Source organism: Chaetomium strumarium (assembly GCF_033439665.1).
Source record: "Chaetomium strumarium strain CBS 333.67 chromosome Unknown B0T15scaffold_3, whole genome shotgun sequence".
Lineage (NCBI taxonomy): Eukaryota > Fungi > Ascomycota > Sordariomycetes > Sordariales > Chaetomiaceae > Chaetomium > Chaetomium strumarium.
Window position 1 is genome coordinate 599,254 of NW_026944431.1, and position 27,105 is coordinate 626,358.

Here is a 27,105-nt window from a genome sequence, read left to right on the forward strand (position 1 = left end):
TCCAATCAAAGGCAAAAATAAAGTACAGTGCTTGTTTAGACTATCGTTGGATCTTGGGATGAATGCAATGCTACCTGTAGATCTTGGTTCTAGACTACAAATGCTGCTTCCACTGTGGCAGCTTTTAAGAACTTCCATGCCCCGGGACAGGCGCACACATACTCTCAGACGTCATCCCTGAGCAACTACGTCAGGGGGAGAGAAGGTGTGGTTGAAGCGCTAGCCATAGTCATCGAAATCATCGAAGGCTTTATTGAGAGTTTCGCCACAACTGGCCTGATATGACTTCATCCCTCCCGTCTCCAAGAGAATAAGCGAGGTTCTCTTGCATGAATTATCCGGATCTCGGCGTTACACGAGGTGGGAGGGATCATAAGCCTTTTTCTCTAGCTGCCCACTGCTGCCTCAACAAGGGAAGTGGAGGTGGTGAATAGGCGGCCGGCCTTAGAGTCCGGAAAAAGCAAACACCCGAGTGAAAGTTCCCGGAGAAGAGGGCGCATAATGCGGGAGGTGGCTCGGTGGGTGAGACCCCACCCGACATGTCTTTCGATCATGGGACGGCCCAGCCATGCCAGCGATGCGGAAGGCTCTGTGTGCTGGACTCAAAGGTGAAACGTCATATTACATGACGGGGGCGCCAAGTGGCTTGCGTGTGCCATCCTCCGGAGCAGTTGAAAACCTGCTTTGAACGACAGGATAGGTACGGTAGGTATGCATATCCCGCGGGTTGGCTTGATTGACACACTGCATCCTCTTCACTCATGCGCCTCGCCCGTCTTTGTTGGATGAGTCTAACTCTAGGGGGTCTCTGCTTGATTCCATCCCCAAAGACTTCTGCCAATGTGGCTTCAAGATTATTGAGTGAGGTACACACATTGTCACCCCTATGTATGAAGTTACAAGTATCCCTTCGAGTTGCTAACATATCCAATCGTCCAGTGTCATCCGCAACAGGTTCTACTGTCATTAGACCTCCGTTTTACGCCTCCGTCATTTATCCTCCTTTCCCCGAAGTTATCACGAAAACGAGATATGTGGTGTGGATTGCTGGCCGTTAAACGTGGTCGGGATCCTGATGGTAAGCTGGATGCCCTCCCTCGTCGACTTAACATCCAGGAAGATATCGGACGGGCTCTCGTTCGGGTTCTCTTTTCTCCACGCTTCAGCGTTTTGCCTCCTCTCCTCTTCTGTTCTCCTCGGCCGCTGCTGGCCATGTGGAGGTGCTGATTGGGACTGCTCCTGCTGCTGTTGGGGATGTGCTGCGGTCGCAGGCGGGGGCTGCTTCTCCGGATCGTCCTTGGGAAGGGCTTCCATCCGTTCACGGGCTTCTCTCTCCTCCTTCTCCCTGCGGTGGAGCGGGTTGTTCTTGTCAAGAAACTTCCCGACAACGTTGCCGCTCGGGTCAAGAATGTTTCCCAGGTGGTCGACCATCAGGGAACTTCTTGCGCGACCCATTACATCAAACAAACTGCGCGGCGACGCTGTTGGTGGCGGACGAGCCAATCCCCACTCGATGTCGGCGACATAACCCAGAAGTTCCCCATTGTCTCCCAGAATGTCGCCCTGAGCATTAGATATCCTTCGCCCAACCATTGAGGGCAGATCACCCGCAGTGCGAGCTAGGACCTGCCCGGAGTTCTCGTCTACAATGTCGCCATCCTCGTTAACCACCTTCCCAACGAGGAGGGAGCCTATCAGACGGGGGAGAAATGGCCGGTCCGTCGCGGATATTTCTATTCCAGGGGAAACATGTGGAATGCTGCCGATCTTTGGAATAGGTGCAACATAGGCAGGGCTGCGTGAGCGGTCCGGCGTGTCATGCTGCTGAGCGTCGTCTTCTTGCCCGGGAACGTTGTCGCCGCCCTTTTGGTCCTCCTGCTCAATGTCGACAATGCCATCTTGTTCTGTCTGATCTCGTGTGTCAGGCGACTGTGAGCGACGCTCTGACATAGCTGCCATAACCCCTTGATGGCTTCCCGGTCCTTGTCGAGTTACTTCCCCACGTAAATAGCTGAAATGGCAGAGCTTGGCTTTTAGGGAATTATGGCCTTTGGGGAACTACAGAGGGAGTATTGTTGGCTATATGGGATAAACTCCATTTAAGTGTGCACCCTAAAGCCCAGGGGTAAGCGCAAAGCTCAGGCAGTCAGTCGTCTTCGGATGTGAACGTGCGACGCGATTTTCTGTGAACTAGAGTGAGAACTAGGATGACGTCATAGGGGTAACGGCCTTCCCCGCGCAGAAAAACCAGTGGGGGGCCAGTGTGACGTCAACGGTCTAGGCCTTGTGTGGGGCGGCCGAGATCCTGCCGAGCACGGGTCCAAAGGTAAATCCAAATCCACCTCCGAATTCTGAAGGGGCTGTCTCGAGGCGGTTCAGCTTCCCTACGAGCGAGTACCTAATTACTTATACAATGATTTTTGGTTGCTTGGTTGCTCACTTTTACGACGGACTGCTCTCCACATGCACGTGTATATGGGAAGTGCCATTCAATATGTCCCTTGGGCCTTGACATGTTGGAGCCGTTGCGTTGATGCCAAGTCCCACAGGCTATAGTGTTGCGAACTTGCGAGAACATACAGGACGCCATATAACTCGATTTATGTAGTGGTAGGCAGAGTTCAGACCTTCAAAGATTTGACTCGAATATATTAAAACATAGTAGTGAAACAACATGAGTACCTGACCTAAACACCAATTCCCATAACATGCCCGTGTACGTTGGGAAAGGAAACATGCAAGTAGGCCGCCTCCTAGACCGGTTTGGCGACGTCGAGGGATACAGCGAGCCCTTTGGGACTCACAAAGCGGGCTTAATCAGTTGCTTCAGTTCCTAAGCAATTAGCCGCTATACCCATTCGCGGTCCGCAAGCATCATCCGCCACTGGCAACAAAGTGTATCGCCTGCCCAAACAGGAACGGAACGATGCGGAAACCAATGTACATCCAGAGAGCTGAGAATATTGCTCAGGTTTCTCTGCATCGAGCTTTAGCCTAGGCAAGCAACATGATGGGGCTATAGAAAAGAGTAGGGCAAGGGGAAGAGAGGTGCGCAGTACTTTGGGTCTGAAAATTGCAAGGACTAGAAGAAAAGAGGATGGTTGCCACATACAAGAGAGCAAGCTCCAGATCACCATGGATCTTCGCCTTGAGGGTGATCTCGACATCGAGGTTGAGATCCAACCTAAGCCTGAGGGTATCGCTCTTGCCGCCACCTTTTTGTTGGTTATCAACGGCGTTGCCCGCCACGTTGCCCAGCGCACCGGTCGCCGTGTTGACGAGGCCGCCTGCTGTGTTCTGAACATTGCCGAGCGCGAGGTTGTCAAGCGGGCCCTGGGCGCCTCTCTGTTGGCGCTGGCCGCGCCTCTTCTGACGGGGCTGGTAGTCCTCCGACTCTTCGCCTTCGGACTCGTACGTCTGGGTTTGCTGACGACGGGGCTTCTTCTCTTCAGATCCGCTTCGGGAAGCCATGGTTGCTGCTGAGAAGGGGTTGTTGTCAGGAGGAAATATAGGGTAAAGAATGGAGCGAATCTGTGACTGCGATCTCGGGATGCTGTAGATTACAGTAGATCGATCTTAATGTTGCAGTGTAAGGAGATGAGTTTGAAGGGGTCCTGCGGCAGCTAATAAATGCAACGTCTCAGCCTTCCAGTGGCCAAAAACCGGATCGAAAGACATTGTCTTCGGGTGTAGGCACCAAGAAGACGATGAAGTCATCGGACCCTCAGAACCCTCAAAGACAAGGCCCTCGCTTACAATTTCCTCCAATGAAAGCTCACTATGGCCTCGGGGTACACACAGCAACTGTATCTGAAGCGTATAGATCAAAAGAACCACTGTTCGAAAACTTGCAAGGCGAGGGAACTCGGACCCAGCTCGCATAACGTCAGTCCACTGATCTTACACGGTTTCCAACTTCATCCGTTCGCCCCTTTGACGTATCGACTTTCCATCCCGAGTTGCATCTTCCTGTGAAGCATGACGGGCACCCATTTCTTCGGACGTGGTGTGAAGTCCGCCACCCCCTCCGTTTCCACCGTTTCAGGCTCCGTTTCCGTTTCCGTGCCGCTTACTTCTTCAGCGACCCCATTCTTGCTGAACCGGCCATCAGCATCCCACGCAATTGCCCACTTCTTGTCCTCCGTCTGAACAGCCGCAAACCGGGTCGCATCGCCCTCCAACGTCAACCACTGCTCGTCATCGCTCCAGTACCATGGCCCGATGGTGTGGCCGCCCAGGGTGTCCTGCCGGCCTCCATGGCGCACCATCTTGGTGTCCTTGTCCACAAAGATCCAGTTGAGCATGGGCGGGTCGTCGGCGATTGTGCTGACAAGTCCCATGTGCTTGGCCTCGGACGGGTATGTGAAATAGTAGCCGGTGAACTTGTGGCCAGGCATTGGGAACGCGGGGTGGTCGATCCAAAGCTTCGCGGGACCGGGGCACGTCAGTTTCGGGTCACCTCAGCCCCCATGTCCTTGCAGCGCTCACTCACCTTCCCATCTTTCAAGATGCACCAGCACTCGACTGGGTCCCTTCCATCAAGCGAAACAGTAACGGTCAGGTGGAATTTTGCCTTTTCCTTGGCCGATGCATTCGCCTTCTTCTGCGCGCTCAACGCCTCGCAAACACCTATGGTCGTCGGTATGCCCGCAATCAATAGCAGGCCGATGGGCATGGTCTATTTGACGAGATTGGCGACTGTGTAGCTCTATCGTCGGACCACAAGCGAACCGTACTAGTAGCACCCCAAACTAGGTGATCTGCTGGCTGTGTAAGGTATGTACAGTATGACTTCCAGACAGAGGTTGCTCTTGATTGAAGGACTCTGCCGCGATATCAGGCTTGCTTTTGTTGCGTGGCGGCGCCTTCACGATTCTGGACAATGTCATATGGGTCATTCAACTTGACTATTCCGGGCACATTTTACGACAGTACAGTACTGGACATACACAGTACCAGCGGAATTTGCTCCGCTGGGAAGCTGTTCATGCAGGGCTGACGTCATAGATGTGGCGGGTAAGGTGTGCAGCAGAGGGCCCCAGATTCCGTTCCCTGGCTGAAACGGTGTATGAGAGCCTGATCTGGCAGGGCGGTCGGACCCCGAAATCATGTTCTGTGATGCAATAAATGCGCAGAGGCTCATCCGTATCTTGGTTCGTGTCTTCGTCTTAAATACCACCTACAGTGACCTTTTGAGCACCTGGATTGTCCCAATCTTTCAAAGAATACTACCATCCCATGGCAAAGAGAAGGTCCGGAAAGCGGAAATCCACAAACATGGCATCGGTAAGAGCTCCAACTGCAAGTGGGAGTGAATACAGTGGAATATGTATGACTGACGACAGACAGACACCGAAAGTAGAGAACCAGCAGCTCCCTAAGCAGGAGGAGGATGCACAGCAAGCTGGGCCGTCCAACCAGTATGAGCAATCACAACACCACGCCACTGCCGACGACGATGATGGCGTGGAAAATGATCAGCAGCATATTGAAGCGGAAGACGGCCAGCAGAATGATCGGGTTGACCAGGACCGGCAGCCCGATGGCGAGGAAGTGAAGCAAGTACCGCACGAGGATGATGCGGAAGAAGACGAGGAAGAAGACGACGCCGACGAAGCCTACCCGGCTCCTGCACGGCAACAGCAAGACAAGGAAGAAGAGGACAGCCCGGCACTGTCTCAGCCGCCCACTCCCAAGGACGACGAGAAACCACAACCGAAGTGGGCGCAAGAGCGCGCTCAGCAGAACCAGACCCAGGACAAACAGCTGGAGCGCCGCCGTCCTCGCCGCCGTCGCCAGCCCCGCTATTACTCAGATGATGACGAGGAAGACGACCAAGACTACGACAACCAGCTTGCCCCTCGCCAGCAGCAACAGCAGCAGCAGGTGCAACAGCCACAGCAGGATGGCGGCGGTGGCAAGAACCCGCTGAGGCTGAGGCTGGATCTGAACCTAGAGGTCGAGATCGAACTGAAGGCACATATCCACGGTGACCTGACACTAGCTCTACTGTACGTGATCCTCCCTCTCATCTGCCCTTTCTCTGCCCAATTACCTTCCCTCCTTTTTTCTTCTGATCTCGCTGCCCTCGCTACCCAGCCGGCCTGGACTACTTTCCCAGGTACCGGTGTTTGCGAGGTGCAAACAGTCATCCTCTCTGATCCATGCGCTCGTTCTGGCTCCTTTAGTCAGGGAGGTCTCTGAATGGAAGCTTATATTTCTAGCCAATGATACAGCAACTAGGAAGTTGAGGATGGGTCAGCTAACCATCGCGTTTTCTGCTTGCCGCTTTTCAGGGACGGAATGTAAATCAGTGTTTCGTTGCTTTCTTGCGCTCCGCACCGACCACAAACACCGATTCGGCGCGTGGGCTTGGGATCTGGTTCGCGGCGCTTGTAGTGGACACCGGTTTCCCCATATGTGCACAAGCATTTCCTGCTCTATGGTACTGTTATAAAACAACATCATGTACGCGCGGATGACAGAGAGTTGGAGAGAGTACAGGCATTCGAATTATGCGGTTTTCGTACGGGGGAGGGTATTAATGGTTCACACCTGTACACACTTATTTCTTTTGTTATGTTGGATCGAGTATATGCTGTTTTGTAATCTGCAAGGTTTTTGGGAGGGGCTGGAGAAGCTATGTCTTTGTCTTGTGGCGTACCCGGATTGTAGTGTCGTCGGTTGTCAAGATTGTTATAATGAGTGGCTCATTTCGCCTCACATAAGTCTTCTCAAGGGTGATATGTATTGTATAGCCTTATAGAGTACAATGAGGTGTTTACAAGCGTAGCGGCTAAGTTGCCCTAAGCATGTGTTGGAAAAGCAAGAGCCACGATTCAACGAGAGGATGGTGTGATAAGCAGGCAAGTGATCAAATCGAGTGAACAATTCGCCCTACCTGACTACTAGTACTAGGCGGTCTACCTTTATGACTGGATTGGTCTTGTGCGTTTTCAAGTTATCTCCCGTTATTACAGTGTGTCACTAGCCGATCAGAGTTGCTGTATGAACTCAAGTTAAACCTTGACCTTCTACAGCATAAACCTTATACATGCAGGCCGCTTGTCACTGAGGCACCTCTAACACAAAACGCGTACCGATGTCGCTTAACTGAGCTTGGAAGGAAGTAAGGAGAGATAACCGACTTGACGAGGGTCAATATCCGAAGTGAAACGAGGATGGTTTGATAGTAGCCTTATAAGGTTGATCCGCTCAGCCAGTTGTATAGACCCCTCGTCTTTGGGGATTTTGCCGTCAGAAGCATCATACCATCCCTACGACTAACCATTCCTTGGCGCCACCTACAGAGAGGCCTCGGACTCAGATTCAGAGGAATGACAACTACACCCCGACCCCTATGATCTATCCCCTGCCTAGTAGCAGCCAACCACTCCTGCAAGTGGAACGCCTACGGAGGCTCTCAGACCGACTAGGACGGGCGGTGCTGAACAAGCGCAAGTCTGAGCCCAGGGACAAAAGGCTTAAGTGTAAGAAGGAGTCGGATCACACATGGAAGGAGGAGTGTTGGCTGAGGTATAGAGTGTTTACACCCATTACTGGGGGCTGGCTAGGGACCGAGTATGTAGGATATAATGGTGAAGGAGAAGGGGAAGGGGGCATAATGGGGAAGTGGTGGGGATGTGGACGAGTGGGGGGCTTAAAAGTGTTAAGGGGGGTTGAAGAGGCTTCTTTTGAAAGAAGACGGAGGGCAATAGAGGCAAGGAGGTATTTTGGGATGTCGAGGGCGGGATAGTCAGTCAAGATGTACATATATGGATACACGGGCTTGGGTGAGTGCTGGGAACTACCTTGTCGTCATCATCTTGTTCGTAATAGTAAGATTCTAGCCTCAAACTAAAACGGTAGCCCAAGAGCTGTCAATAGGGAGACGATGCTCGAAACCGACTGGCCTTCGTTGGCCTTCTGTCTGCAAGGAGTGGCAATTCGTAATCGGGAAGGAAAACTTCCGTCAGCTTAAGTTACGGCCGTTTTGTCTCGATGGCTTCAAACGTTTGACCATTCGGCAGCGCCACCCCATTTGCCATATCCAGCTTGAAATCGAGTTACCGAGATATTCGTGCCCGGATTGCAAGCGTGTCAACGTGTAGGAGAGATCAAGAGATCTTATCTATCAGCCGTGGGATCTGGAAGCTATTACGGGTCCTCGGCACCTGGGAGTTAGCGCAGCAGCGGCATACTGCAAATAACGGCCTTCCAAGCGGTGTTGCGTTGGAGCTCGACGCCTAATCTCCCAGCGACTCAGAACACTGGTTTCAAGAACTACCATTATACCGCTGATGCCGATGGTAACAATGACGACAATTTGCAAATCGGACGATCCGGAGCACGGCTAGAGCACGGCTGGATCAACGGCCAACAGGTGGTCCTGCCTCCTGCGACGGCCATCCTGAGGCTCTTCTCAATGATACCTCTGTTCTTGCCAGAAGAGGGTCTTGAAAGGTCCCGCAAGTTGGTAGCATCACGCGCCTCATTATACGCCGGCGCCTACGGCGCTTTCTTCTCCCTGTTTCCCTTCTTTACAACATACACCTTTGGCCCCATGCTTCGTATGTTGCACATTTTCCTTGTCACGTTCATTTTACAGTCGCTGCAGCCCCTGAAGCCTCCAAGTTGGACGATAGTACACTGTTACTCGTAGTACTAGTAGATACCTTTTGGCCCTAACCCTGATTAGCTTCAAGGCATTACGGGTATCGGGCCTGATCCTCCCGTTCTCCAGATTCCGTCCAACGTCGCATTGCCGAGGATCCGCCAGTGCGATTCAAATGGTTTTGAAGATCTGGAGTCTGGAGTCTGGATCTCTGGATCTCTTCACAACACCACCATCGGAGTCGGACGGGTGCATCCCACAAAAACATCCGGGTACACTATGACGACGACCCCGCCGCCGCCCCCGCCGCCGCGTATAACTGTAGATCGACAAGAAGTTGATGCCAAAGGCAACCGGTTCATTATGGTGACGGAGGCAATTCGCTGACTCCGGAACCCTTGCCGGTGAAATGTGCTGTTCCTCTACATGTGCTACATGTGGGTCCCGCTGAACCGAACCCTTGTGCTTTCCGGGTCGGGATTGTTACAGTACAGAATACACACTACATTACCAGATGGAGTATCTTGTGCGATGCGCTGCATCCGAAGAGTGAGAGTCATCGGATTGTGACTGCGAAGCGGCAACGTGCCTACCAGGCACGCCAGCACGCTATGGCCACAAAAATGGAGAGGTATCCAGCGCACATACCATAGGATCTCTCTTTTTTTGTGGCCAGCGCGTGGCCAGGTACCTACTTCAATTGGTACCTACCTCGCCGTCAGTGGGTAATTGGACGAGTCTCGGAGATCACTGGTCCACAACTATGGCACCCCTCAACAACATTCCATGGCCCGAGTCGTGGTTGCTCGGTGGCTGCCCTGTGTCATCAGCCATTGAGAACGTGAAGCGGAGCGAGCATCGTTCTCGTCTGATTGGGAGTTGACTCATTGGCATCGCATCTCCTCTCTCTAGTGTACTATAAAATACAACGGTCGTAACCTTCTGGGACACCTCATCAGGTTATTCGCAAGTGAAAACCAATCGGGCGTGTTCTGCAACATCCGACATCGCACAAGCTACCATGCAAAGATCGTCTAGCAGTCCGTGCCCCGGCAGCCTTCCCCATCCTTTACCCCACAATTTCCGGTTGAAATTTTGAAATCAAGTGGCGACTCATTCCCAAAGAGTGGCTCCGCCAAGACTGGTTCTTTCTGTAGCGACACCAAACACTCGAACACTTGGAGTCATTGACTCCTCGCCTTCTTATGAAGGGCGCTACTCCCGGCGCAGTACCTTCATAGTAATCTCTTCTGTTTTTCCGTTCACTGCTTCTTTCCCTCTCTTGTTGTGTTGTCGTGCTCTGGTCCCCTCTCCGCTCTTCCGCCCAATGATGCTCCGTCATACGACGCGCGCCCTCAGGGGCCTTGCCGAATCTCGGCCCGGCCACCAACAAGCCCTCACGACGCTCCCAAGAGCCACAGCCGTGACTACGAGGCGCAATGGCCCGTCCTACGTCCGAAATCAGTCTTCAGCGGCTGCTACGAAACCCGCGGCGATGTTCGTTTGCACCCATTTGATCTTTCTAGACTTTTCACCATTGGTGACTCACCACTAACATGTATTCCCAACCAGTAGTGAGGCCCGGCCGAAGCCCAGCCCATCATTCAATGCGGCAAACACCAGAGATACCAGCCATGTCCAGCCCTTGGTGAACCCTCGGAAGAGCGAGATGGACGAGTCGTATGTCCTATACCCAGTCGTCCACCCCGCTGGCCCTTCCCCCCCGTCTCACCCAGGTGACTAACACAAGCCCACGCAGGTTCATTGGGAAGACAGGAGGAGAGATTTTCCACGAGATGATGCTTAGGCATGGTGTGAAGCATATCTGTGCGCCTAGTACTGTTCCTTCGCTCTTCGTACTCAGCTAATCTCGTACTACTGCAGTCGGCTATCCTGGCGGCGCCATTCTCCCCGTGTTCGATGCGATCTACAACTCCCCCCATTTCGACTTCATCCTACCGAGGCATGAGCAGGGTGCCGGCCATATGGCTGAGGGTTATGCGCGCGCTTCAGGCAAGCCCGGCGTCGTCCTGGTGACTTCTGGTCCCGGTGCTACGAACGTCGTCACCCCAATGGCCGATGCCTTTGCTGATGGCACGCCCATGGTCGTGTTTAGCGGGCAGGTTGTTACCTCTGCCATTGGTAGCGATGCGTTCCAGGAAGCAGATGTGATTGGTATCTCGCGGTCGTGCACCAAATGGAACGTCATGGTGAAGAGCGTCGCCGAGCTACCCCGCAGAATCAACGAAGCCTTCGAGATCGCCACCAGCGGTAGGCCTGGGCCTGTTCTCGTTGATCTTCCTAAGGATATCACGGCCGGAGTTCTCAGGAGAGCTATTCCCACTGACACGGCCATCCCTACGATCCCCAGTGCCGCGTCCCGCGCCGCCCTGGAGCTGACTCAGAAGCAGCTAAATGCTTCCATCCGCCGCGTCGCCGACCTTATCAACATCGCCAAGAAGCCCGTCATATATGCCGGTCAGGGAGTCATCCTCTCAGAGGGCGGTCCAGAACTTCTTAGGGCTTTCGCAGACAAGGCAGCTCTCCCCGTCACCACCACCCTTCATGGCCTGGGCGCCTTCGATGAACTAGACGAGAAATCTCTGCACATGCTTGGCATGCACGGCGCTGCATATGCCAACATGGCCATTCAGGAAGCTGATCTTATCATTGCCCTCGGCGCTCGCTTCGACGACCGTGTGACGCTCAGTGTCAGCAAATTCGCACCGGCCGCCAGAGCGGCAGCCAAGGAAGGACGGGGAGGCATCATTCACTTCGACATTTTGCCCAAGAATATCAACAAGGTCGTACAGGCCACTGAAGCCATCGAAGGGGACGTCGCTTCTAACCTCAAGCTTCTTATGCCGCATGTCCAAGCAAAGACAATGGCCGACAGGAAAGCTTGGTTCGACCAGATTAGCGAGTGGAAGAAGAAGTGGCCTCTTTCCGACTATGAGCGGGCTGAGCGCACGGGTCTGATCAAGCCCCAGACGCTGATCGAGGAGCTGAGCAACCTGACCGCCAACCGGAAGAACGACACATACATCACCACGGGCGTTGGCCAGCACCAAATGTGGGTGGCTCAACACTTCCGATGGCGCCATCCCCGGTCTATGATCACTTCCGGTGGACTTGGCACCATGGGATACGGCTTACCGGCTGCCATCGGCGCCAAGGTGGCGAAGCCAGATTCTCTGGTTATTGACATTGATGGCGATGCCTCGTTTGCTATGACCCTGACTGAGCTGGCGACCGCCGCGCAGTTCAACATTGGCGTCAAGGTCATCGTCCTGAACAACGAGGAACAGGGGATGGTCACGCAATGGCAAAACCTATTCTACGAGGACCGTTATTCTCATACACACCAGAAGAACCCAGACTTCCAGAAGCTGGCGGATGCTATGGGTGTGCAGCATAGGCGCCTGGTTAAGCCAGACGAGACCGTGGAAGCCCTGAAGTGGCTGATCGAGTCTGACGGGCCGGCGCTTTTGGAAGTGGTGACGGACAAGAAAGTGCCGGTCCTTCCCATGGTCCCTGCCGGGTCCGGTCTCCACGAGTTCATTACGTGGGATGGTGGTATGTAACCCCCATGCCCTGCTCTTTTGACATTTTACAAACTGACACGTATAATAGCCAAGGATAAAAAGAGGCGGGAGTTGATGCGGGAACGCACCGGCGGTCTCCATGGCTGAGCTGCTCCTTGAGTGTGGGGCATGGTACCGAGATTCCTTGTGGCCAGGTGAACAGAGGTTGCAGAAGTTCTCTTTGATTTTCCAACCTCGTGACACAGTCTTGCTATTTATACTGGGAAATGGGCTGAGGAATACGGCATTGGCATTTGGACCGACATTCGAAAAACATCATTGGGGTCGGGAAAAAGTTGGTGCAGATCCGCTGTGGGATCTGGTTCGATTTTACGAAAAGGACCTGGGGTTGAGTCTTGCTATTTCACGTCTCACTGGATCGGTGAGCTGTACATATTCAATGGATACCAAGCGTGCGTTAGGCGTTCTGACACTCGTTACGTTCGGCCCCCTCTTCGGACGTCAACAGACGTGATACTGTGGCCTGGAGAGCTGCGAGGGATTCCCATCCCTTGAGCTGGATCTTGGGGCCTTTTGTGTCTCGATTCAAGGTGCGCAATCCATCGAGTGTAAGCGTATTGATGGCTCACTCACAGTTATAATCCCTTCAGTAAGGTCAAAGTCCTGGCTTATAGACAGTTGGGACGTGCTTGGGCGTGTCTACCTCCTTGTGTATATCAATATGTATATGATACTGTCAACTTGATCACACATGCTTCCACTGAAAACAAGTCGACATTATTCACACATTCAGATCTTGGCCATTTGAATTTGGAGCTTGCTGGCCGCGCATTCACCACCATGGTTATGTTATGGTTTGCAACTTGGCATATCACTCGGAATTACAGTACAGAGCACCATTCCCGGGACACGTCCTGAGAAATACTACCTGAGTACTTACGGTTTGACATGAACTCATCTGGAATTTATCTCAGCAGGGTCATATTCTGTCGGCCGAATCAGGACTAATAAGGTATGGAATTCTTAAGGCCGCCTATTCAATCCATCGTCCTGTCCGGTTCAAGGGGTGCTTCTTGAAAGTACAAAAACTCAACACAACAGCCGTCAAACCTTCCGTAATCGTTCTCAAGTGATGCTTTCATTTTACTTGGGGGGTTGCTTGCCACCAAAGCTTGTCAGCCCCTATTGTGAGATTATCACTGCGGACAGACATATGTAGACTCACAGGGCAGCTGGGACATGTACACTGGCCCTTCGGGCAGTTACAGGTCCCGGTAGACGAACATCCACAGTCGCTCATTGTGAGATGAGTGGTCCTGTTTCGTCGTAGGCTCCTAGGTGAAGAGGAATCTTGAAGACGAACAATACTATTTGTATTCTGCCTTCACTTGTAGGTAAGCACGAGCAGTGTTTCAAGATCTCTCGTTGGGGGCGGAGATGTACAGTAACCAAGGACGAAAATGGTCAATTGATGGATGCTGAGAGGGACGAGGCGTTTCTATAGAAGAGAGTCTTCGTTGTTAAAGCGGGTGGGGGGAAATTTATAAAATGGGGTGCTTGGCTAAGGTAGGTATGACGTCGGTGAGGTCATCAACAAAGGATGATCCGTTGGGTCCAAGCTTCGACCTTACTTGATCATTCAAACGGCAACGGTGTCGGGGTGCCGTTTCAGGGTTGACGTCTGGGCTTCCGTCTTTTTGGGCCACTGGTCATATGTGTTGTACAGCACCGCGGCCTAAAGCCTAAAGCATGACAGCTCCGTGCCGAATTGGGAGTAAGACATATCGAGATTGATCAATTCGAGATGTTATTGCCCTGTTGTTCCGTTTACTACTACCAGGTAGTAAGTACTAGAGGTGCCGAAGGGCGGGCAACCCTCTTCACGGGCCGATCTCTCTAGACGACTCGCCAATGCCCATGAAACTCACACTTATTTCAACCTTGACGTTTGCGCTTAGGCTTGCCTGAAACGTCATGCCAGCGTCTATACCGGTCAGGTCCATTATTCTGTAACTGGAATGTTCAGTGATGTGTTTCATGTCCCCAAATATCGACATCAGGATTAGCGGCTACTATGCAGAAGTCATGGGCGAGCAATATTCCCAAGACTTGAAATAAAACCTAGCAGTGTAAGAAGAAGCAGAAAGATGAAATTGAACAGGAGACTCATGAGACAATGAAGACGAACCGGTAAGGATCCGGAGGGAAAAGGAAAAGGGGGCCAGAATGATAGAGAGAAAAGGGATATCAGAGAATGGTGGCATTATACTTCGTCTCTCACGACTCTCAGCCGAATTGCTCACCCAAGAACTACACTAGAGTACTGGTACTAATTGAGAACTACCTTACATACGCATCCCAAGTAGCACTATGAGGATGACATGATGGAAAAGAGGTCTAATGCTCCAGCCTTTGATGTTATTGATACGCTTATCAATGTCTGCTTGAGGTAGTTATGGCTGCTATATTTGTTTCCTTTTTCACAATCCAACCCATTGCCGCATCCTTACAGTGGTCATGTCTCAACATCTATCCCAAACTATACAGGTAAGTGATTCCACAACACGGGCCCTAGTATTAGATTTAGGCTTATTATTAGCTCGTGATCGAAGCAACCTAGACTTCTGAATTAAGACTGCTGTGAACTCGATGTATGAATCCTCTTACTACAGTGCATCTTCCCGAGCGTTGCGGTTAGGCCAATTCTGTCACGACCACTTGGATACATGTCTATCTGAGAGTGATATCAGATGAATGCTGGCCGGGTGCTGGACAAACCCCGAGCGTGAAGGGTCGGGTGTATTTGTCCCGCACAGGCTCCGCTCCCCGGTGAATTACTCGGCGAGAGAGAGATGGCATGAAATGGTGGGGTTCCAGCCGAGCGTCCACATGACAACAGCAGCGAGCAAACATCACACAACCAACACGCGGTATTATTATCGGGCCTGGCTTCTCAGGAAGCCATTGCCGTTTCGTGCGATGTACCTTCCGTGTTCCACCAACGACGCCACAGCCATTGTGGCCTCTGGTTTTAGACCGCAACCTTCGGACGTTCCACACTTATTTACCCCTCCGATGTATCTGTCTCCTGTTTAGTGCGGGGCAACTTGCAGCTTCCTGTTCTCGCAAGCCGACCGAAGTAAACCAGCGATACAAGTACTCGGCGTCTCAATGTTTCTTTGTGCCTGAACCCATTTCCCTCCTTCTTTTAATCTGTTTCTCTTACCGGCTGGGGGGACTTCGTGACGGTTGTTCATTGTCTCAACATGACTGACCCTGTCCCGGTTGCCCGCTCGCTGGGCGACATCTACACCTCGGATGCGTTGCCAATACAGACCAAGCGATGGAGCAATCTGCTTTCCCAGTTTGAGTCCATTTACGGACACTCGCCCGAGTTCGTCTCGCGATCACCAGGCCGGGTCAACATAATCGGGGAGCACATCGACTACTCACTGTACTCGGTGCTGCCCATGGCCATCACGGCCGATGCGCTGCTTGCTGTGTCGATCGACCCTTCACCAGCCACGAGCAACACTTTCAGGGTTCAGATCGCCAACGTGCAGAGTGACAAGTTCCCCTCACACGAGTTCGACATCCCATACGACAGTGTAGATATTGATGCCACTGTGCATGAGTGGACAAACTACTTCAAGTCCGGGCTGCGTGGTGCCCTGGAGCTCCTCCGCAAAAAGCACGGGGCGGATTTCAAGCCCAAGAGTATGAAGGTTTTGATGGACGGCACCGTTCCTGCTGGGGGCGGCTTAAGCTCGAGCGCAGCGTTCGTCAGCGCCAGCGCCCTGGCCGTAATGGTCGCGAATGGGGAGCAGACTGTGGACAAGACCGAGTTGACTGAGCTGGCCATTGTGAGCGAGCGTGCAGTCGGTGTGAACTCGGGAGGGTAAGCCTCTTGCACATGAACCGTCGCTGATAACAAAAACTATGGCTAACGAACCAGCAGAATGGATCAGTCTGCGTCTGTCTTGTCCGAACGTGGCTCGGCCCTTTTCGTCTCTTTCACACCCTCACTCGGGTCGCGCCCGGTCTACTTCCCCAAGACGAACCCGGAGTTAACGTTTGTCGTCGCCCAATCGTTCGTCACGTCTGACAAGTTCGTTACCGGGCCAATCCATTACAACCTGCGGGTGGTTGAGTGCAGCATGGCCGCCGCGTATCTCAATGCGGTCCTCAACCCACCCGGCACCGTCCTTCCCAGTGACGCCAGCCCTCTGGGTACCAGCCTGCACGGTTTTCATGAGACCTACTTCGCCCTGCAGGAACATGCCAGCGGGGCCACTACAAGCAAATCTGTCCCTGACCAGCTTGCCGAGCTGGTGAACCTTGTCAAGCAGACCCTGACCAAAGAGGAGGGTTACAACCGCGAGGAAGTTGCTGCCGTTCTGGGTATCCCGGTCGACGAGCTCAACGCGAAATTCACCTCACGCTTCCCCGTCCGCGCCGAGCGGTTCAAGCTGCGTCAGCGCGCGCTGCATTGCTTCAACGAGGCTCTTCGTGTGCTCGAGTTCATGCGCCACCTCGAGACGACGCCGTCTGGGGACGATACGACGAGCTACAACGAATATCTCGGCTCCCTGCTTGACAAATCCCAAGCTTCCTGCCGCGATATCTACGAATGTAGCTGCCCTGAGATCGATGCGCTCTGTGCCATCGCCCGCGAGGCGGGCAGCTACGGCAGTCGGGTGACTGGTGCTGGTTGGGGCGGATGCAGCGTTCATCTCGTGCCTGCCAACAAGGTGGCGGCTGTGCGGGAAGCTTGGGAGAGGGAGTATTACAGCAAACTGCAGCTGACTGAGGAGCAGAAGGAGGCGGCTGTGGTGGTGAGTCGGCCGGGAAGCGGGAGCGCCTTGTATCTGGTTAAGGGGGGAGTTCTGGCTTGATGGTGCCTAGCAGAGGATCTCAAAAGGATTGTTATTCCGTCGATGCCAGTTAACTTTGTGGACATAAGTCATCGTTTCCATACCACCCTGGCCGCCGCTTATCTGGAGTGCTCGCTGATTGTGTATCATACTCCCGGATCGCTATGCATTACAAATGTCATGCCCCTATGTCATGTTTCTGACTCCCACATCTGGCCTCCCGGGCCCCTCGAGTTCAGCCAGCACTTCCTTCCACCGCGCGCCCTGTCTTCCTCTCGACGTTCTTGATTCTCCTCCTTGCCTTGACCTGCACCCGCCTGTATTTGGTGTACAACCCAATGACATCCCGTAGCACCACAAACAGGCACCCACCCACCAGGCTGCGGCCCCACCGCTCTTGCAGTAGGCCTGTTGGGGGCTTGCGCCAGGGTCGCGTAACCCAGGCCTTGGGTGCTATCGCGCGTATCAGCTCGCCCATGCCGTAGGAGATGACTGGGAAGAGAAGGGACGTGGAGATGCTGTTTATGAGGAGCGCGAGGCCCGAGAGATCGCCGTTGTTGTTATTGTTATTATTTCGGCGCTGGTTCTCGTTCGGGGGCGGCTGTTGGTTTTGCTGCACAGGTTGCGGTGCTGGTTGTTCCGCTGCTGCCGGTTGTTGCTGTTGCGGTTGCTGTTGCGGTTCCTGCTCCTGCTCCTGCTCCTGCTCCTGCGCGGGTTCCGCTGCGGCATCGGCTGCCAGAAAATGGAACTCATCACCCTCAACTTCGACCACGCCTTGTTCCAGAGCCTGACCGACGTCTTCGCCGGGCTGATCGTTGCCTTCGCCGCCGACCTCTTCAAAGTGAACTTCCTCTACAATCTCCACCTCCACGCCAACTGGTCCCCCAGCGCCCAATAATACTCCCAACACGGTGCGGCCGAGGTTAGCGACCGTTCCCCAAACCCCTTCGGCTGCCGGCTCGTCACGGACGGCTACTGCTCCTTCAGCTGGCTCGGGCGCTGCGATTGCCGGTGCTTGTTCCTCCCTGGGGGCCGCATCGTCTTCGGTAGCCGGCTGGCCACGGAGGGCACGGTTGAGACGCCTTTCTAGCGGCCCGAACAGTTCATACATGACGTATGAGTAGGTCAGCTGCACATATGGCATCATTGCGAAGGCCCACTGCGGCGAAGGAGGCCAAGTGGGAAGATCATCATGCGCTACTAAGCTTGCGCCATACTACGTAGGACCTGAACGTTAGTAGGATTGTACCTGGAAGGAGGACGGACCAGAATGACCACCCACCATAACGGCGCAGGGCAAGAATAGCGTACTGCCCCGCCCCGAGAGCCACCGCATAACCACTAGACCTGGACCAATAGTCGAAAGGATGTACACCTTCAACAGGAACGACGAAATGCGCTGGCGCGCCTGGGGCCTTAGCCACCTCGACACAGCATCACGTCCTGCAAAGATACAGGCCGCGCCGTGACCGTACCATGCCGCGCCGACGATGCTACCGGAAAATCCCAGCACCAACAGTACGTATGGCGACACGCGACTGTACCGGCGGAGCAATCGATCGTGGAGGGCGAGAAAGGGGTCAAACGGTTCCTCAACGACAATCGGCGCCTTGCAGGCGGGGCATTTGAGGTCGTTCTTCGCCCGTCCGGCGGATACTTCCATCTCGCCTATCCAGCGCAACATGCAATCTGCGTGCGCCTCGAGGCTGCACGGGCATGGATTCACCCATGTCGCGTTGGGCGTGTCGACCTCGTTTTGTAGGCAGATGAAGCAGACGTGCTGGTCGTTTGTCGCGATAGGAGCTGGAATGATGGCGTGGCCGGTGGAAGCGGATGGCGCGGGAGCAGCTGTGCTGCCACTTCCGCTAGGACTCGCCATCTCCGGGCGAGTCGGTCGACCGCTGGCGGATCTTGGAGTCTGTAATAAATCAACACAGCTGTTGGCAAGGCTGCATCGGCTGAAGTGGGTTGGCAATTGACATGGGGAAGCTCGGAGCTCCGTACATAGGTGACATCAGGGTCGCTCCACTGTTTGTCTTTCGCGGAAACTTATACAGGATCCTGTATGTAATTACATAAGTACACATGTAAGTTGCAGGTACGTACATACATACCGTACATGTAGCTCTGTTTGTTACCGCAGACTGGTTCCGAATCCAGACCACAAATTACCCCCACATCAGCCTTAAGGTAGCCCCTCCGTGGAATCTGTTCGATTTCAAACAACAACACCGGGCACCGATTTTTTGGCTGGAAACCTGCGCTCGATACACCCCTCGATCTGTTAGCAGTCAAACCCCATCCTACTCTCAACTATTGAACTCGAAGTCAACGGACAACTCCACGATGGTCTGTGTTCCACCCTTCAGCGGGGAAGCCCCTCTTTGATTCGTTTGTAGACTAACCACTTCCCCTTAGACCACCACATCCAAGCAGCGCCTGGCGCTGGCAATCTGCGACTTCCTCTCGACGTCGCTGACTGATGGCACCCTGCAGGCCGACGAAAAGGACAATGTCGAGATTGCCATCAACTGCATCGGTGAGGCCTTTGGCGTCGATCCCAACGACAAAGCGGCCGTGTCCCAGGCCATCGGCTCCCAGAGCCTCCTCCAGATCTACTCCGTCTACGAGACGCTAAAGAATGCCGGTCCTCCCAAGCCAGCCGCTGAGTCCTCGTCCTCTACCTCCGCGCCATCAACAGCCGGCCAGCAGCCCACCGAAGAACAAAAGAAGCAGGCCGAAGCACTCAAGTTAAAAGGCAACGCCGCCATGGCCCAGAAGGACTACCCTGCTGCCATCGACTTCTACACGCGGGCGCTGGCCCTGCTCCCGGGCAACGCGATCTTCCTCTCGAACCGCGCAGCGGCCTACAGCGCGGCGCGCGACCACGAGTCGGCGAAAGCCGACGCCGAGGCCGCCGTGGCCATCGACCCCAAGTACACCAAGGCTTGGAGCCGTCTGGGTCTGGCACGCTTTGCGCTCGGCGACGCCAAGGGCGCGATGGAGGCTTACCAGAAGGGCATCGAGCACGAGGGGAATGGCGGGAGCGAGGCCATGAAGAAAGGGTATGAGACAGCCAAGCGGAGGGTGGAGGAGATTGCTGCGGATGAGGCGGCGGCGGCAAATAACAGCTCGACGCGTGACGCTGGGGCCGCTGCCGGCGGCGCCGGAGGTGGTGGTACGCCGAGTCTAAGCGACCTGGCGGGCATGTTTGGCGGTGGACGGGGTGGTAATGGCGGTGGCGGTGCCGGCGGTGGCCTGCCCGACTTCGGGTCCATCATGAACAACCCGATGTTCGCGTCTATGGCGCAGAACTTGATGAGCAACCCGGACTTGATGGCCAATCTGATGAACAACCCGCGCCTGCGCGAGATGGCCGACTCGTTTGGGAGGGGCGGTGGCATGCCGGATATCGGCTCGCTCATGTCCGATCCTAACATTGCTGAGATGTAAGTTTCGTCCCTCTTGGAGATCTCGGAGAGACACTAACGATATGCTATAGGGCGAAGAACTTGATGGGCGGCGCTGGACGGGGTGGCCCTGGTGCAGAGAGGTGATAACCGTTGGATATTTCAGGCTCTTTATCAAATTCTCGTCTTCGTTTCATTTCATTGCTATCAGGCCAGGCCAACTAGAGACGCGGGAGTGCAGATATGCATCTGGTGCGAGACCATGCTTACCTTCTGTGTCTTCATACCTAACGTATGTGTTTCCGTGACCGCATTGCTAGAGAACCACTATTGTCCCGGGTTTGTAGTAGGCAGAGTGAATATATGCCGATTTCGGCTGATGTATATATACGCTCTATAGCAACCACATTTACATCCATGATTTTCCGTGCATGGCCTACGCCGAGCCAGTCCCACAATAACCTTCGCCCCTACCCCTTTTCACAACGCCGCAAGCAACAACCAACCAAGTCTAACCCACCCATCTCCGCGCGCTTCTAAACAGCCTTAGCCACGGCCCAAACTCGCCCCACTCCCCGGCCTCCTCGGGCGGGGCATAGCTCGCTACGCCAGCCATGATGGTCCGCTCCGGATGCGGCATCATTGCTAGCACGCGACCATCCCTGCTGGATACGCCCGCTACACCTGCCGGAGAGCCGTTGGGATTGTACGGGTACTGCTCAGTCACCTTCAGCCGGTTATCGACATACCGCAGCGGGATGCCGCCCGCTTCTGTCAGCGCTTGGAACGACTCCTCCGAGGCAAACTCGGCCCGGCCCTCACCGTGGGAGACGACGATAGGCAGCGAGGAACCGTTCATGCCGTTGAAGAAGACGGACGGGCTGGCCGGGTTGTCCTCGACCTTGACCATGCTAAAGCGTGCCTCGAACTGAGACGACGCGTTGCCCACAAAGGTAGGGAAGTGCTCGGCGCCCGGGATGAGCTCCTTCAGGCGCGAAAGCATCTGGCAGCCGTTGCAGACACCCAGGGCAAAGGTATCCTTGCGATTGAAGAAGTCGGCAAGCTCGCGCCGCGCCCTGTCGTGCAGCAGGATCGACTTGGCCCAGCCCTGGCCGGCACCGAGCACGTCGCCGTACGAGAAGCCACCGCAGGCGGCGAGGCCGACAAAGTCGGACAGCGAGCGGCCCGCGATGATGTCGGTCATGTGGATGTCGATTGCGTCGAAGCCGGCGGCGCGGAAGGCGAAGGCCATTTCGGCATAGCCGTTGACGCCCTGTTCACGGAGGATGGCGACGCGGGGCATCTTACCGAAGAAGCCCGTAATGGACGCCGTCAGCGGGGTGATGTTCTCAGATGGTGAAAAGGTGAGGTTGTAGGATAGACCGGGATCTTCGGAATCCAGGATGGTAGCATACTCGGCCTCGGCGCACGACGGGTTGTCCCTTAGCTTCTGCATCTCGTACGACGTCTTGGTCCACCACTGCTGCATCTCAGCCCTGTCAAGGCTGACAAACGGCGCCCCCTCGCCATAACGGATGGTGAGCGTCTGCTTAGAGGTGGGTTGGACGACGCCAAACTTTCTGATGAGGCCGGCAGGGGGGCCGCAGGTGGCGAAGCACCTCTTGAAGTTGGTCTCGTCAGAGGCGCGCACTTGGAAGACCGCACCAAGCTCCTCGTTGAAGAGGGCGTCCACCATGTCTGCCAAGCTCTTCGAGGCTGCGATACCATCCATCATCAGGTCAACGCCGCATCGACCGGCAAACATCATCTCGGCAATCGTTGTGATGAGGCCGCCGTCGGACTTGTCATGGTAAGCGAGAACGACGCCACTCTCATGCAACTGCGCCAGCGCGTCAAAGTAGTCCTTGAGGAGCTCCACGTCACGGACATCTGGTGCCTCGTGGCCAACGGCGCCCAGCGACTGGGCGAGAGCAGAGCCGCCCATGGCCTTGCGACCCTGCGCAAGGTCGACGTAGAGCAGGATGCTCTCGCCAACATCTTCGACACGGCGAAGCTGAGGTGTCCACGTGCGCCGGACGTCCTCGACCAGGCTGAATGCGGAGATGACGACCGACACAGGCGCGGTCACACTCTTCCTGGTCTCTCCGTCTTTCCAGGACGACTTCATGGACGTCGAGTCCTTGCCCACGGGAATGCTGACGCCCAGTTGAGGGCACAGGCCCATGCCGATAGCCTCCACAGCCTCATAAAGGGCCGCGCCCTCGCCTTCATGGTTCACAGCCGCCATCCAGTTCGCGGAAAGCTTGACCCGTCTCAAATCTCCGCGATGGTCGCCGCCCTTGATATCTGCTGCCCCAAGGTTAAGCAGACTCTCTGCCACAGCCATCCTCGCGGAGGCTGCGGGCGAGATCAGGGCGAGGGTAGGCTTCTCACCCATCGCCATTGCTTCACCAGTCCTCGCGCCGTTGAGGCTGAAAGAAGTCGCCGTCACAGCAACATCGGCAACAGGGGTTTGCCACGGCCCGACCATCTGATCCCGGGTCGTGAGACCACCTACTGTGCGGTCGCCAATGGTGATCAGGAACGACTTGGAGCCGACCGACGGCATCCAGAAGACCCGCTTCACAGCTTGCTTGAAGAGGTCCGCATCGCCGAGCGGACCCTCGACAGCGGCCTTCAGGCTTGTGATAGGGTCAAAAACAGGCCAAGCAGGTTTCTTGGAGTTAACAATACGCTCCAACTTGCGGCCCTTAGGGAAGAGCACATCCATTGGAACGTCGATGGGCCGCGGGAATTCGTCTGATTCTCTGTCACTAAGAATCAGTCTGGAGACTCCGTCCACTTCCCGGGAGAGGACAGTGCCAACGTCCGAGAAGCCACAGCGTTCACGACCTATTCCCTTGTCAGTCGGAAGCAAACAAGGACGGCTGGGGACACCGCTTACGGCAAATGCTGGTGAAGCGTTCCATCCCGTCGCTGTTCACCAGAAGAACGTAGCGCTCCTGCGCCTCATTGCACCAAATTTGGAGCGGGCTCATGCTCCGGTCTACGCTCTCGACCTGGCGAAGCTCGAATCTGCCACCGAAGCCGGCATCCCTGACAAGCTCAGGCAGTGCATTAGAGAGACCCCCTGCGCCGACATCGTGGATCATGGCGATCGGGTTGTGCTCGCCCAAGGCCACGCAAGTGTTGATAACCATCTGTGCCCGCCGCTCCATTTCAGGGTTGCCGCGCTGGACACTGTCAAAATCCAGATCGGCATTGCCCTCTCCAGAGGCATTGCTCGATGCAGCACCGCCACCAAGCCCAATCAGCATGGCAGGGCCACCGAGGACAATTACGTGTGCGCCCTCCACGACATCCTCAGGGCGCTTCAGTGCGTGCTTCTCCCTGACGGTGCCGAGACCACCGGCAATCATGATCGGCTTGTGATAGCCCCGGAACGCCCCTTCAGCCCCTGTGTCATCAGCAGCGAGGAGAGTCCGGAACGTGCCCGCGAGGCAGGGGCGGCCAAATTCATTGTTGAAACGGGCACTGCCGATGGGCGCCTCCAGCATAATGTCGAGACTGCTCGCGAAATGAGACGGGCGACCGACGTCCATTTCCCAGGGCGCCCTGTGATCAGGGATGAGCAGATCGGAGACCCAGAAACCGCAAAGGCCAGCTTTGGGCATCGAACCTCTTCCAACAGCTCCTTCGTCGCGGATTTCTCCGCCAGATCCGGTGGCAGCGCCGGGGAAAGGTGCAATGGCCGTCGGATGATTGTGAGTTTCGACCTTGGCCAGCACATGCAGAAGCTCTTTCTGCAGCTTCCACGAACCAGTCGAATAGTCGGGGGCCCAGAGATGGGCGTGCTCGCCCTGCATAACCGCCGCGTTGTCGCTGTAGGCGGACACCGTGAAATCGGGGGTGGCCTTGTGGGTGTTCCTGATCATCTCAAACAGCGACCTTCCCTTGGCCAGCCCATCGATAGTCCAGTTCGCATTGAACTGCTTGTGGCGGCAGTGCTCCGAGTTTACCTGAGCGAACATGAAGAGCTCGATATCGTGTGGCGGGCGACCCAGTTGCCTGAACTTTTCCACCAAGTATTCCACCTCGGACTGGTCCAAGGCCAGGCCACGCGCCTTGTTGTATTCATTGAGCACCTGAGCAGGGTCGCGCCCATCGGCAAAGATGTCGACAACCTCGAGAGGCGCGGGCTCGCCGCTGGCGAACATGGCAGTGAGGTTAGGCGCATCGGCCGAAAGTGTCTCGGTCATGCGGTCGTGCAGGATGTCGCGGAAGGGAATGGCCTTGTCATTGTAGGGCTGCTCGAACTCGAGAGTGACAATGCGTCCGCGTTCGATCTGGCGGATTTGCTGCTCGAAGCCGCAGACATGGGCAATGCTGGTGGCCTTGGAGCTCCATGGAGAGATGTACCGCGGCGTCACGTACCAGGTGCGCCCGTAGCCAATGTGTGTCAAGTGAGGAGTGGATTCTCCCGACTCGGCCGACAGAGGAAGCAATTGAACGAGCTTCTGATTGGCCGCGTCGGTATCGCCCTCGATGTGGGCGTAGTAGACCCAGGATCCGCGCAGCGTCGAGACCTTGATGGGCGCCACTTTGTTGATCTGATCTTTGAGCTTCTGGGCCTCGTAGGCCGTGAAGCAGGAGTCGCCCGCGAGAGTTAAATACGCCATGGCGACAACGTATGTCGGCCGCGGTCGAGAAAGGCGTTGGCGATTGATGGATGGACTGGCAGAGAGCCAACGCTCACTGGGCTGGAGCTCGAGTCATCGAGCAGCGAGGACCGGAGGAGAGGGGGCGGGGTTGCGAGAGGTCTGAAATTTTATAGCGCGGGGAGCGCTCCGTATGGGCCGCGCCGTAACGTAACAATGGCGTAACCATCCGTTACACACAGTATACAGCATCCTCGCCCGTCTGCACCAGGCCTTTCAAGTTGTCATGGGAATAGTCAAGAGGAGTTAGCTGTGCGAGTCGGCCGCGTTTCCTAGAGTCAAGAGATGTCATTTTAGGTACGCAGTGGCTATATGGACAAGACTCCCCCATCACCGTTCCTTAATTACCCGGCCTGGCATGAGTGGGTTACCTAGATGTAAGTTGACAGATCTGGGAGTAACGAGGTAGTTAAGGTCCTCCAGGTCCGTTCCCTTGCTGTATCATATACAATGCCATGTAGAGAGGTGGCCTACGGTAGCTTACATAGTGGTCACAGTTCCACCGGCTGATGAATAGCGGCAGGCGAGATCACGTTGTCTAGACGGTGAAGAAGCTGCTGTATTCAGGGCGCTGAGTCGAAAGAAGATAAAAGGGCTGAGAGGCTGAGAACGAGGCCAGAGCCGCCAGACCCACTAGACCCCTGCGGCCCTTAGCCGACCTACCGCGCCGGAACCTCCGACGGACTGAATCGACCAATGGCAGCGGCCCGAGCTGATCGGCAGTGGAGCCGCGTTTGGCTCAACTTTTTGATTCCCCCATGAGCATCCATCATCGCGAGCACCCGGTTTGGCCAGGGATCGACGACAGCAGTGCAGGGCAATCCGTCCGCCGTATCCTTTCCAAACACTCTTCGCAGCCCTTGAGGAGATATTAACGGGCGGTCTCGATCGAGGGCGTATCACGGCGGGGGACGGGGTATCGCTGAGCCGCGACATCTACAAGAATTCCGGGAGGTCACCCATCTGACGATACTCCGGACTTTCAGGTATCCAACCTGGAAGCGAGACTCCGTCCGCCACGACAAATTACTTCCGCCAGCGACCGCGAATGACCACGATGTCATCCTCCCTCCGTTCTTTCGGGGGCCTCGCCTCCCGGCTCCTCGCCAGGCCAACTGCCCTCACTCCCTCGACCGCCTACGCCCCAACCGTACAATGCCTCGCGCCATTAACCCGCGCATTCTCAACAACGCCCCGCGACCTTGCCCCCCCGGGCGCGAAAAGCAAAGCTAGCGGTGGCAAAGGTGGCGCCGCCAAAAATGCCAAAGGCGGCGCCAAACCGCAAAGAAAGGCAAAGAAAGGCCCGGAGGCGCCGCGAGACCCCAAGATGATCAGCATGCTCTCGCAATTTGCCGTGCTTTCGCCCAAGCGCATCCCGCCGCCGCTCCGGATGGGCCGTAACCGGTACTTGCGGCACTGGACGATCCACCGGGCGTGGCTGCTCTTCCGGCGCCGCGAGCGGGAGGCGCGCGAGCGGAACCTGATGAGACAGTACCAGAGCATGAATGCGGCGTGCGAAGAGCTGAGGCTCACTTCCGGGCCGGGGACCAGAGAGGAGGGTTATCTCTTCCGCGTGGCCATGGAGAAGAAGGGGGTATGGGGCCTGAATGGGATCCCGATCGAGTACGCGCGGGCGCAGACCGAGACGCCGGCAAAGGTGGCGTGGAATCATGACTGGAAGCGGTGAGCGGCCAGCGGTCTGGAAGGCGGATGATTCGTCGAGATCTGAGAGGGCCACCATGGTCGATTGGGATTGGACTGCCATGGCTCACATTGACCCTCTTCTTCGGTAGTGAGATGGTTCCTAAATGTAAAATATTCTGTACCAACTCAAGAATAGTCCAGGGTCAAGGCGTGCCGCATCATCTGTTTGTTCACATCATATCTTAACTCCTGCGCGCGTGCGATTACGCCAGCTCTTGAATCCGAATCGACATTAAATCACCGCTAGATTGGCGTTAGACACCAGAAACGATAGACACA

At 55.3% G+C, this 27,105-nt stretch overlaps 11 protein-coding genes across 11 annotated transcripts; 6 read left to right on the forward strand and 5 right to left on the reverse strand.

Annotated features, from left to right (window-relative positions):
• Positions 1-572: 572 nt before the first annotated feature.
• B0T15DRAFT_527259 (uncharacterized protein) lies at positions 573-2,169 on the reverse strand. The gene has a single exon (XM_062868963.1). The coding sequence runs from the start codon at positions 1,957-1,959 to the stop codon at positions 1,018-1,020; it is 942 nt and encodes a 313-aa protein (XP_062722232.1). The 5' UTR covers positions 1,960-2,169; the 3' UTR covers positions 573-1,017.
• A 549-nt stretch (positions 2,170-2,718) lies between these two features.
• B0T15DRAFT_141008 (uncharacterized protein) lies at positions 2,719-3,589 on the reverse strand. Its single transcript, XM_062861876.1, has 3 exons — positions 3,113-3,589; positions 2,945-2,977; positions 2,719-2,824 (listed from the first exon to the last, which is right to left on the reverse strand). Exons 1-2 carry the CDS (start codon positions 3,469-3,471, stop codon positions 2,968-2,970), a joined length of 369 nt encoding a protein of 122 aa, XP_062722233.1. The 5' UTR covers positions 3,472-3,589; the 3' UTR covers positions 2,719-2,824; positions 2,945-2,967.
• A 328-nt stretch (positions 3,590-3,917) lies between these two features.
• B0T15DRAFT_492001 (uncharacterized protein) lies at positions 3,918-4,675 on the reverse strand (the record flags this gene model as incomplete). The annotated part of the gene is made up of 2 exons (XM_062866826.1): positions 3,918-4,424; positions 4,493-4,675. The coding sequence occupies 2 exons, from the start codon at positions 4,673-4,675 to the stop codon at positions 3,918-3,920; spliced, it is 690 nt and encodes a 229-aa protein (XP_062722234.1).
• Positions 4,676-5,277: 602 nt separating this feature from the next.
• On the forward strand, positions 5,278-6,161 carry B0T15DRAFT_509830 (uncharacterized protein; the record flags this gene model as incomplete). The annotated part of the gene is made up of 3 exons (XM_062867816.1): positions 5,278-5,286; positions 5,350-6,011; positions 6,122-6,161. 3 exons carry the CDS (start codon positions 5,278-5,280, stop codon positions 6,159-6,161), a joined length of 711 nt encoding a protein of 236 aa, XP_062722235.1.
• Positions 6,162-7,765: 1,604 nt separating this feature from the next.
• B0T15DRAFT_509831 (uncharacterized protein) lies at positions 7,766-9,001 on the forward strand (the record flags this gene model as incomplete). Its single annotated transcript, XM_062867817.1, has 3 exons — positions 7,766-7,793; positions 8,259-8,570; positions 8,706-9,001. 3 exons carry the CDS (start codon positions 7,766-7,768, stop codon positions 8,999-9,001), a joined length of 636 nt encoding a protein of 211 aa, XP_062722236.1.
• Positions 9,002-9,944: 943 nt separating this feature from the next.
• Positions 9,945-12,306, forward strand: B0T15DRAFT_394974 (thiamine diphosphate-binding protein; the record flags this gene model as incomplete). Its single annotated transcript, XM_062864758.1, has 5 exons — positions 9,945-10,111; positions 10,190-10,294; positions 10,374-10,441; positions 10,499-12,190; positions 12,248-12,306. 5 exons carry the CDS (start codon positions 9,945-9,947, stop codon positions 12,304-12,306), a joined length of 2,091 nt encoding a protein of 696 aa, XP_062722237.1.
• Positions 12,307-15,340: 3,034 nt separating this feature from the next.
• B0T15DRAFT_141109 (ribosomal protein S5 domain 2-type protein) lies at positions 15,341-17,161 on the forward strand. Its single transcript, XM_062861877.1, has 2 exons — positions 15,341-16,057; positions 16,118-17,161. The coding sequence occupies exons 1-2, from the start codon at positions 15,426-15,428 to the stop codon at positions 17,052-17,054; spliced, it is 1,569 nt and encodes a 522-aa protein (XP_062722238.1). The 5' UTR covers positions 15,341-15,425; the 3' UTR covers positions 17,055-17,161.
• On the reverse strand, positions 17,078-19,032 carry B0T15DRAFT_141134 (uncharacterized protein). Its single transcript, XM_062861878.1, has 2 exons — positions 18,316-19,032; positions 17,078-18,249 (listed from the first exon to the last, which is right to left on the reverse strand). The coding sequence occupies exons 1-2, from the start codon at positions 18,910-18,912 to the stop codon at positions 17,269-17,271; spliced, it is 1,578 nt and encodes a 525-aa protein (XP_062722239.1). The 5' UTR covers positions 18,913-19,032; the 3' UTR covers positions 17,078-17,268.
• Positions 19,033-19,185: 153 nt separating this feature from the next.
• Positions 19,186-20,813, forward strand: B0T15DRAFT_527275 (uncharacterized protein). The gene is made up of 3 exons (XM_062868964.1): positions 19,186-19,382; positions 19,452-20,482; positions 20,536-20,813. Exons 1-3 carry the CDS (start codon positions 19,380-19,382, stop codon positions 20,588-20,590), a joined length of 1,089 nt encoding a protein of 362 aa, XP_062722240.1. The 5' UTR covers positions 19,186-19,379; the 3' UTR covers positions 20,591-20,813.
• B0T15DRAFT_141171 (CobB/CobQ-like glutamine amidotransferase domain-containing protein) lies at positions 20,714-25,188 on the reverse strand. The gene is made up of 2 exons (XM_062861880.1): positions 23,349-25,188; positions 20,714-23,296 (listed from the first exon to the last, which is right to left on the reverse strand). The coding sequence occupies exons 1-2, from the start codon at positions 25,081-25,083 to the stop codon at positions 20,955-20,957; spliced, it is 4,077 nt and encodes a 1,358-aa protein (XP_062722241.1). The 5' UTR covers positions 25,084-25,188; the 3' UTR covers positions 20,714-20,954.
• A 991-nt stretch (positions 25,189-26,179) lies between these two features.
• On the forward strand, positions 26,180-26,809 carry B0T15DRAFT_394913 (uncharacterized protein; the record flags this gene model as incomplete). Its single annotated transcript, XM_062864754.1, has 1 exon — positions 26,180-26,809. The coding sequence occupies one exon, from the start codon at positions 26,180-26,182 to the stop codon at positions 26,807-26,809; it is 630 nt and encodes a 209-aa protein (XP_062722242.1).
• Between the last annotated feature and the right edge of the window lie 296 nt (positions 26,810-27,105).